The following is a 10,957-nucleotide window of genomic DNA, read 5'->3' as shown; positions in this document are numbered from 1 at the left end:
CTTATAAGCGTGTCATGATTGAACGGTAGGAGCTGTGCGTTTATCAACTCGAGCCACACCTGAGCCTCCGCCTTCATCTTCTTCTTAGGGAACCTCTTGTGACGATTTGTTACCTTGTCCCGAACCCATGCAGCAGTAAAGTCGACCCCACAGAGGGTGTGCCTCAGCTCTTTATATTTAGGCCGGCGAATAAATTGTTCCAATGGCTCCACAAGAACATTTGGAGCACCTAAAAAGTCGCATATGGCCTTGGTTGAAAAATCTATCAAGCGTCCACGGATTGGCCCCAGCTCCTCAGTGTCCTGTGGGTCAAACCCCGCATAAAATTTCTTGACTAGGTTGAGATTGATGTCCCCCGTGTTCTTAAAAACATAGCTTAACCCCAAATCTTGGATGCCTTTCCAAATCGCTGGATACTTCGCTTTCACGTTGCGTTCCTGGATAGCTCCCTTCGGATGGACATGTTTAGGCCTACAGCACTTGTACCAATCCCTCGTATGCGGAGGTATGCTGTTTATGCCAAACTCACGTTGGCCTTGGGGTTGATGACGCGTGGCAGCTACAGCTGCCACCACTTGGGCACCAGTCATACTAGAGGCAGCTTCTCCCCCCTTTCTTTTCTTTGGAGGAGGTGCGGAGGTCGCCTTTGCTTTAGCTTGGGCCGTTGAAGTAGCCTTTCCCTTGCTTGTGTCTTTTCTGGGAGGCATCTTCATTCCTACACAGATGAGCAGTAGTCGGATAACGCTACATTACACACTACAGACATAATCTTCCCCAACTAGCCGAGTTACTCAGACTTCACCTCGTATTTTCTTAACATTAGAATCATACCACAACACATGGGCTACCCGTGAGCCACCCCACACTTAAGATTTTAATGTGGTTCACGATTACATAACACTAGTTTATTAATCCCGGAGACTCGGGCTCCAAAGGGGACTAAGAATGCCATTGAGGCATTACGTCAAACACTTGACACGCACTAGTGCCATGGGAGTTCTTATGGAATTGAGGGATTGCCTAATCCTCCCAAATCGGCTTGGGGGTTCCCTAATACCACATATTTTCACAATCTCAGCACCATTCCTAAGGGGTTCATGGGATTGGGGCACACAAACACAATATGACCATGAAGAACAATCACCCATAATGAAGAACAACCAACAATGAAGAACCACCACCACTCAATACCTATACCCAACTCAAAATTACAAAGAAAAGAGATAGAATCATACCTTTGAAGCTTAGGATGAGTGTGAAAGACTAGCAAGACTACGCTTGACCTCTATGTGGATGGTAATGTGCTGGTGATTGTGTGTGGTTGAGCAAGCAATTTGTGCAATGTGTTTGTGTTCTTGTGAAATTTCTTGTAGAGCTTGGTGTGTGTTGGTTGAAGTGAGGTTAGGGTTTTCTTGGTAGTGCGTTCAGTGTGTGCGGGCGTGTTTGTGAGGTTTATTTCCACAAAAATAAGGAGAAATAACTTAAAGAGGGCCAAAAATACTTACCTGGCGTTGGCCAGGCGTCACCAGCCTAAGGCCTGGTGGACCCTGGCGTTAGCTAGGCGTCGCCAGCCTAAGGCCTGGCTAACCGTGGCGTTAGCCAGGCGACGCCAGCCTAAGGCCTGGCTGACCCTGGCTTTAGCCAGGCGACGCCAGCCTAAGGCCTAGCTGACCCTGGCATTTTCCTGGCTTCGCGTGACGTTTAAACCCTGGTCGACTCGCCCAAACTCACCTGCAAACTTGTTAGTATCTAAAAACAAAAAGAAAAATTCTAACTACACTAAAAATCAACTACGAATTGGGTTGCCTCCCAACAAGCACCTTAGTTAACGTCGTGGCACGACGAATACAACAGTCCAATGGGTTGCTTCCCATGCAGCGCCTGATTTAACATTGCGGCACGACGCAGGTAAGCGCATTTAAGGTACGCTCAACATTGGAGGCTCGATCAAATGGGTCATTGACACTAACTTTGCTTCATCCATGCCCACATAATGTTTTTTAATCTGTGCCCATTGACTCTGAACATGCGAAAGTCATTTTCTACAACAATCTCTACGGCACTAGTGGGGTGAATTTCAACCACACGAAATGGCCCTGACCATCTTGACTTTAGTTTGCCCGGAAATAACCTCAGTCTTGAGTTGTATAGCAATACCGTATCTCCGGGTTTAAAACTTTGCTCAATAATATTTTTATCATGTATCATCTTCATTCTCTCCTTGTATAATCTTGTGCTCTCAAAAGCGTGATATCAGAACTCATCAAGCTCGTGCAATTTCGTGACCCTACTTTTTCCTGCAGCTTCAATATCGAGATTCAACTGCCTCAACGCCCACCAAGCTCTATGCTCCAACTCCACCAGTAAGTGACACGCCTTTTCAAACACCAACTTGTATGGCGACATGCCGACTGGAGTTTTGAAAGCGGTTCGATAAGCCCAAAGTGCATCATCTAACTTCCTTGCCCAATCCGTTTTAGTAGCATTCACAGTCTTAGTCAACACACTCTTTATCTCTCTGTTCGAAACTTCCACTTGCCCACTCGTTTGTGGATGATATGGGGTGGTAACCTTGTGGCGTACATCATACTTCTCTAACAACTTCGCGAAGGCTCGATTACAAAAGTGAGTGCCTTTGTCACTGATTATTGCCCTTGGAGTGCTAAATTGGGTGAATATATTCTTTCTCAAAAAACCAATTACCCCCTTTGCATCATTTGTAGGGAGCGCTGCAGCCTCTACCCATTTGGACACGTAGTCCACATCGACAAGTATGTACTTGTCGCCATATGAGCTGACGAAAAGCCCCATGAAGTCGATTCCCCATACATCAAACACTTCTACCTCCTGAATTGGGTTCATCGGCATCTCATGTCGGCGGGAAATATTCCCAGTTCGTTGGCATTCATCACAACCCTTTATCAATAAATTTGCATCTTTGAACAATGTTGGCTAGTAGAAGCCCGACTCCAAGACTTTCGCAGGTGTCCTTACTCCCCCGAAATGTCCACCATATGGTGACGCGTGACATGCCTGCAAAATAGAAGATTGGCCTATCTCGGGGATACATCTTCGGATCATGTTATCAATACAAATCCTGAAAAGGTAAGGCTCATCCCAATAAAACATGCGACAATCACGATTTTTTTTTCTTTTGGACAGAGGAGAGGTCATAAGGAACAATACCACTCTCCAGGTAGTTTGCAATGTCTGCATACCATGGCTCTTCCTTAAGACTTGTGGCTAGTAGTTGTTCATCTGAGAAAGTTTCCAGAATCTCTTCTACCTCAACCTTCTGTCGACGCCCATTTTTCCTCGCGGAATCGGGTTCACGACATTCGGGAGGACAACTCTATTCCCTTGCGAGAATTGGGTTTTTGGAGTTTGAAGAGTCGCCACCTAATGATTATAGTGCATTATGACACTTTAAGGAAGAATTTGAGATGAAGAACCAGAGTTTGGGTAAGGGCTAGAAATTATCTCGAGGGGAAGGTGTTAGGCACCCCTCAAGATCCACTAGTGTGGTTCCCGGCCATGCTACAATTGTGACTTTGAATGCAAACAAACAAGTAAACAATCAAGCATTGCAAATACGAGAAAAGTATTACAAATAAGGAGCACAAAAGGTTAGAAAAAAGTGCTGAATTTTAGGGAAGGAGCTGTTCAGTTAAAAGTGCAAGTAGGAAGAAGTCAAGTACTTAGTGCGAACAATCTGAAAATTATGTGAAAAATAGAAGTCGAAAGTGCAACAGCTTTTTAAGATTCAGAAAATTGTTAAACTAGTATAGAGGGAGGGGGGGGGGGGGTCCTAGGTTTATATATTACATGGATCATTCGCACAACACTGGTACTCAATTGTACGCATAGTGTTATCGTGTAATCATCATCTCCATGTCTACCCTTTCCCACCCCGTTAAGGTATTGGAGCGCGGAATGGTATCGTTTGCCTATTGCATGCTATTACCCGTCCCAAGCTATCAGTCCCAGGGCATTAGGACTTCTAATCCTAAAAGGGGAAGAAAGGGATGGGGGCCTTTATGGAGTTTAAAGGACAAAAATTCTAATCGACATTCAAAAACAAGTAACAAGTAGGGGGAATGAATAGATAAACAGGTAACGCTCACATAAACCCTGTAAATCAGATAACATCTAGTTTAGCATGCCTTTACACATACTGGTTTGGTCTTTAAAATTAAAAATTAAGCAGCGAGCGGACTGGTTCGATACATACGTTTAGACAGGAAGCCCACATTAGGCAACTTGGATCCAATTGTCAGAACTTAAGGTATTTTAAGCGAGTGATTTAGAAAGTACTGGTTCTAGAAAAGTAGTCTAATGCCGGAAAGTACAGACTGCAGTCAGTTTAGAAATAAGTTTTAAGAGAATCGTGAGTATAAACCATAAAAGGAGTTCCAGAGTCAGAAATACTTAAGGAAAGAGTAAACTGCAGAACTGTTTTAAAGACAATTTCAGGAAGACCGAAACTTAGTTGGAAAATGTTTAGGCAGAATTTTAGAAAGAAACCATTTCAGAAGAGATGCTGATTTGAAGAACTCAAATGTATACTGATTCAAAAGAGTTTTGTCAAAAGATTGAGGCTGAAAAATTAAGACATTAGAGACCAGTTAACAGATTGTTATTGCTTAAGAAGAATCGGACGAACTTGATGCGGAATCCTATGATATCTATATATGATTTAAAAAGTCTGTTAAGAACTGGTAAGAAGAGGTAATTATTTAATTACCCTACAGTTTGCCTAATGCATATGCATTCCCTATAGGCATGATTTCTATATGCACTGATTACATGAACGTTAAGGTCCTATAGGCAGGATTTCTAGATGACTTATATCATAATTAAACGTTAAACCCTATAGGCATGGTATCTAGGTGACTTGAATCAGAAACATCGAACCATCTTATGTGCAGTATTTCTAGTGAAAAAATTAAAGTCCTAAAGTCATGATATCTACCCTTTATTGATGCAAGAAAGTAAAACCCCTCCCACACCCTTTTACTAGATTCCCCGAGTTCTATACAAGTTATTACAACCCAATGAATCAACTGAAATAATAGAAATACATCAAAAACTAACAGCTAGATCCAAGCAGCCTAATTCAATCTTAATGTCCAATAATATGTATTTAACCAACTCCGGGGTCCAGATCTCCAAAGCCTTCTCATTATCCAGGGTGTTTCAAAGTTTCAAGGAACCTCAGGGATTCCAGGCATTGCTTACACCCAGGATGCCATTATGAACAGGATGGTGCAGTGTGGAATAGCCAGCCCTCAGGCATCCAAGTTCAGAGGGAGCTCAGGGGTCCCAAAGCATGGCTTGCAAGAGAGGGGCAGAACTTATAGCTAGGAGTAAGTGCAAAGTGAAAGGGAATTAGGGGGCCATGACAGGTGGTGGTCATACCTAGCCATAAGGTAGGCTGGCACACCCCTGACCACTTGCTAGATGAACAAGTTAGGAGCAGACCTTTTGATGGTCAGACAAAGGTCTGGATAGTGATTAGGACACTATCAGACCTAAGTCAAGGCTCAAGCACATAATGGGGAGAATGGGAAGTGGGAATTGATTGAGTTAAGGAGTTCAATGAACCCAGTTCAGGATCATAGACAGCAATATTGGGGTGCTGCTATGCCCTGAACAATAAACTCACATACAAAGGGGTAAAAGGGGTAAGGGAATTCATAAAGCATCATATTCACAACAAACAAACAACTGCACTGATTATTTAAATGCTGGACTGTAAGAGAAGGGGAAACACGTTATAATATGCTAGAAAATATGTGGACAGAATTAAACACATTGTTCTTGGGGCGTATAAACTAATTGAAACATACCGGTATAGAAGTAAAGAATGCAGAAGAAAGCGAGCAAAGTCCACAGCAGTGTGAGTATCAGAAAGAGAGAGTGAAAGGGAATTGTGAACTCAGATGGTTTTCTGTGTTCGTGTGTAAAAGTGTAGAAGGGTAGCCTCTTTTATAGTGTAGAGAAGCAAACAAGAAAGGTAAGAAAACCCTTTTAAAAAAATCAGTCTCAAATATTCTCCTTTTAGTCAAGGGATTTAATTTCAAATGGAAAAGTGTAAACAAGGAAAGGAAATTTGAATAAAATCCTTCACAGTAGCATAAGAAGGGAAAATACACGAGGTATATTTAAGGAAAGGTTTCAATAGTACTTGATTTGTAAAGAGAAAAGAAAGGGAATCAATCAAACAATTAACAAAATCAAAGTACTAAGTTTAAATCGAATGAACCAAACCAGAAATAGGTAAAGAGGGCTTAACCAAAGAAAATCAGTGGCAATCAATCAAGACCCTATCAAAGGGATCCAAAATCAATCAAGCAATCACTAAAAACCTTGGAAGAGGAGCTTCTTGCATATAAAGCAAACAATTCATACAGAAGAGTTTAACATTGAAGTATTTAGAATCTTAAACAAAAGAATACGAGTTCAACCAGAGACTCATAGTGAGTCTGAAGGTACAGGGTCCCCAAAGTGGAACCCTAATTCAATTTACCAAGAAAACCCCCAAATTCTAGGGTTTCCCCATCGAATCAAACACAGAAACGAGAAGGCAAGTGAACAAACTCAAGGATTCTCATGCTCAGAAAAACTTTGGCATTTAAGAAAACATGCTTAACAAGAACACGAAATTAGTTCAGGAAAGCAAAACATCAAGAAACTCAGTAGTAAATATGCATGGTAGAAGAGCGAGAAAAACAGACTAATCATGTGAGCATAAATATAAAAGTAGAAAGACAATACATGCGTAATAGAGGAGGAAAACATACGAGCATAATACAGACAAACATCTAAAAGAAAAGAACAACAAGAATCGAAAGAATTTCAGAAACCCTAATTTTGAAAAACCAACGATTTTGAAAAGAAAATTTGGGGAAAACACTCAAAACATCAAATATAGCATAGGTTCAACACAGATCTAGGCAAATAAACAAAGAAAGAACCTCGAATAGTTTAGGGTTTCCGAGAAACCCTAGAAATGAGAAGGCGTGGAAAGGGTCTGGTCTCGAATAGATCTGAGCCATAGCTAGGCTCTTAAAGCTCGAACACGCCGGAACACGATCGGAGAGGCCATAGAACCACAGATCTGTGGAGGATCTGCTCGAACACCATCGAGGTCGGACCTCGGAATCTCGAACGACCAAGGCTTGGGGGAAAGGAAGGTGAGCACAGGACGTCCATGGCCTGAGAAGCCATGGACTCCGGTGAGATTGATCGGAGAAGACGAGGGAGGCGATTGAGGCTTCGAGTGCTAGGGAGCGTTTGAGAGAAGGAGAGAGTTTGGGGGCGGCTATCTGAGAGAAATGAGGGTTAGGGTTAGGTCGTTTGGGATTAAAAAATGAAAGGGTTATTTGTGGCCGTTGATCAAAAGGATCAACGGCCTGGATTCAAAAGAATCTCGGGCGGGTTTAGTTTAATGGGTCAGGGGTTGTGGTTAAATTAGAATTGGGCTGGCCCAATTGGGCATTAGGATTGGGGTCAATTGGGTTTAAGATAAAAATGAAATTGAGGCTATAATTGAAATGAAATTTGGCCAAAATTGAAATAGCCAGTTTTCCCCTGTTATTTTATAAAAATAGTGAAAATGATTTTAAAAGAAAATTGAAGATGCTGAACCAATTAATAATACATATGTATTAATTTAAAAATATTAGAACTAATTTTACAATTATAAAACACTATTAATCGTAAAATAGGCTATAATTGCCTTTATATGCAATTAGCTTTAAAAAATACCAAACAAATTTGTAAAAATATACAAAAAATTACCTTAATTATATTTGGTGTAAATATGAGAATAAAATAAGTTATTCACAAAAAATGATAACTTTGAGAATAATTATTGGATTTTGTACTGTTAAAATAGACAATAAATTGATTTAAAATAAGGAAAAATACCAAAACTCTTGGGAATGCTTATATATGCTATTTTGAGGATATTTTGAGTACATAAAAATACTTAGGGAAAAATTGGGTATCAACGCCTTCTTTTCTGCTCCTTCCAGCCTAGACAAATGATCAGCTACTTGGTTCTCCGTTCCCTTTCGGTCACGGATTTCCAAATCAAATTCTTGCAGCAGCAACACCCATCGAATCAGGCGCAGTTTTGACTCTTTCTTCTCGATTAAGTACCTGAGAGCAACATGGTTAGTATAAACAATTACCTTCGAGCCTATCAGGTATGACCTGAATTTGTCAAATGCGAACACCACTACCAACATCTCCTTCTCGATCACGATGTAATTTAGCTGGGCTCCACTCAGCGTTCTACTTGCGTAGTATATTGGATGCATGATTTTATCTTTTCGCTGCCCAAGAACTGCTCCCACAGCATAGTCACTCGCATCACACATCAGCTCAAATGGTTGCTCCCAGTCAGTGGCAACTATGATGGGTGCTATTACCAGTCTCTTCTTCAATTCCTCAAACGCTACCCTGCAGTCATCGAAAAACACAAAAGGGTGATCTTTTTCAAGCAATTTACACAAGGGGTTAGCAATTTTGGATTTTTTATTTTTATAAATCTCCTATAGAAACCGGCGTGCCCAAGGAAACTTCTAATTGCTTTGACGGAAGTGGGTGGTGGAAGATTTTCTATCACATCAACCTTTGCACGATCTACTTCAATGCCTTTACTTGACACTAGGTGCCCCAAGACTATACCTTCCTGTACCATGAAATGGCGATTTTCCCAGTTGAGTACCAGATTCGTCTAGATACACCTCTTCAATACTCTTCTCAAGTTTATAAGGCAGTCATCGAATGAATTCCCACCACTGAGAAATCATCCATGAAAACCTTTATTATTTCCTCTACCATATCCGTGAAGATGGCCATCATACACCTTTGGAATGTGGCAGGTGCGTTGCAAGCCAAACGACATTCTCCGAAAAGCATAGATTCCATAAGGGCAGGTGAATGATGTTTTCTCTCTGTCCTCCGAGGCAATAGAGATCTGATTATACCCTGAGTACCCATCCAGAAAGCAAAAGTGGGACCTCCCTGCCAATCTATCTAGCATCTGATCAATGAATGGCAGTGGAAAATGGTCTTTCCGGGTAGCCAAGTTCAACTTTCTGTAATCCATACAGATTCGCCAACCTGTGAATGTTCGTGTAGAGATCAACTCGTTCTTCTCATTTTTCACTACCGTCATACCTCCCTTTTCTGCAGACACTAAACTAGGCTAACCCAGTTGCTGTCAGAGATGGGGAATATGATTCCCGCATCTAACCAGTTAATCACTTCTTTCTTCACTACTTCTTTCATGTTAGGGTTCAACCTTCTTTGATGTTCTCTAGAAGGTTTGTGCCCATCTTCCAGTAAAATCTTATGCATACAGAAGGCTAGGCTGATACCCTTAATGTCTGCAATGGTCCGCCTAATTGCAGTCTTGCACTCCGTCAGTACCTGCAAAAGCTATTCTGCCTGCACATCTAATAAACTAGATGAGATAATAACAGGTAAAGTTTAGTTAGGTCCTATTGAAGGCATACCTGAGATGAGATGGTAGTGGTTTCAGTTCTAACTTTGGTGGCTCTTCTATCGATGGCTTAGCTGGAGGAGTTTTTCTTTCCTCTAAGTGCAAAGGCTTTCGAGCTCCCTTCTCCAAAAACCTTGGCCTTCAAGAGCAAGTACCCACTCTGCCAAGTCTTCTCCATTGGCTTCATCTAAGTTCAGGAGACAGGATGCTAGAGGGTCTTTATTGTTCAATGTTTCAGCCTCCTCCAAAACTACATCCACTGCATCTATTAGAGAGCAATTAGCAAATTCACTTGGTCGCCGCATAGATTTCTGCACGTTGAATGTTATCTCTTCATCATTTTATCTCATTTTGAGCTCTCCAGTTTCACAATCAATTAAAGCTCTCCCACTGGCCAAGAATGGTCTTCCAAAAATTATGGGAATTTCCTCATCAACCCGACAGTCAAGAATGACAAAATCTGTTGGGAACACAAACTTCCCTACCTATACTAATACATCATCAAGAATACCAGAGGGCCTCTTCATTGTCCGGTCAGCCAGCTGTAGTAACATGGACGTGGGTCTAGCCCTCCCAATACCTAGCCTTTTGTAGATAGCTAGGGGCATAAGGTTTATGCTTGCCCCTAGATCACACAGTGCCTTAGCAAATGTATAGTTACCTATTATGCATGGGATTGTGAAACTCCCTGGGTCAGACAGCTTCTCAGCTATGGGTCTCGTCACAACAACACTGCAGGTCTGATTCAGTGTAACCGTGGCCAAGTCTTGAAAGTTGAACTTGTGGGACATCAAGTCCTTCATCATTTTTGCACAACCAGGCATCTCCTTTAGAGCATCAATCAATGGAATGATTACCTGAATTTGCTTCAACATCTCCAACAATTTCTTGTACTGCTCATCTTTCTGATACTAGGCCAATCTCTGTGGGAATGGTGTTGGAGGTCGCTTCTTCCCTGTGATTTGATTTTTTTCTTGTTTAGGCACCGCCTCTACTATTGGTTCATGTGCAACCTCAGTCTCTTTCACAACCTCTTATTCTTTGTTGGCGTTCTCTTGTGCATGCTGTATCGTCACCTTAGTTAACCCTGCTGAATCATCTATCTCAATGGGTACTGGCACCAGTGTCTCAGTAGGTCTACTTTCACGAGCAATTTCTTGCTCCAGATCTAGGTCTCTACCATTTCGGAGACTCACCTCCATAAGCTGTTTGGGGCCCTACTCTTTTGGATTGATTTGTGTGTCTGCAGGTAATGTCCCGTGGGGATAATTGTTTAAAGTCATTGAAATCTGTCCTAATTGGATTTCAATATTATTTATCGCTGATTCATGTGAGTCTACTCTTTCAGTTAGTTTTCCAGTGGACCCAATCACTTGTTGCATCATTCCCTCAAGTTTAGCAAACCCATCTTCGTGTCTCACAGTCTGTTGTTGTTGAGGT

The 10,957-nt window shown here is 41.7% G+C and overlaps 1 protein-coding gene across 1 annotated transcript; it reads right to left on the bottom strand.

Moving 5' to 3' along the window:
* Positions 1-10,002: 10,002 nt before the first annotated feature.
* LOC109219484 lies at positions 10,003-10,719 on the bottom strand. Its single transcript, XM_019383946.1, has 2 exons — positions 10,594-10,719; positions 10,003-10,314 (listed from the first exon to the last, which is right to left on the bottom strand). The coding sequence occupies exons 1-2, from the start codon at positions 10,717-10,719 to the stop codon at positions 10,003-10,005; spliced, it is 438 nt and encodes a 145-aa protein (XP_019239491.1).
* Positions 10,720-10,957: the final 238 nt, after the last annotated feature.

The sequence above is a fragment of the Nicotiana attenuata genome, unplaced genomic scaffold, assembly GCF_001879085.1.
Source record: "Nicotiana attenuata strain UT unplaced genomic scaffold, NIATTr2, whole genome shotgun sequence".
In the NCBI taxonomy this organism is placed as follows: domain Eukaryota; kingdom Viridiplantae; phylum Streptophyta; class Magnoliopsida; order Solanales; family Solanaceae; genus Nicotiana; species Nicotiana attenuata.
Note: the sequence above shows the minus strand (reverse complement) of the source record. Positions and strands in the feature narration are given on the sequence as shown.

What these genes read in the sequence shown, in the direction of transcription:
- LOC109219484 (XM_019383946.1), bottom strand. Translation starts at nt 10,719, where the DNA reads ATGGAGGTGAGTCTCCGAAATGGTAGAGACCTAGATCTGGAGCAAGAA. An exon ending in ATTCAGCAGGGTTAACTAAG is followed by an intron (nt 10,315 to 10,593) that starts GTGACGATACAG and finishes AAAATGATGAAG; the next exon opens with GACTTGATGTCCCACAAGTT.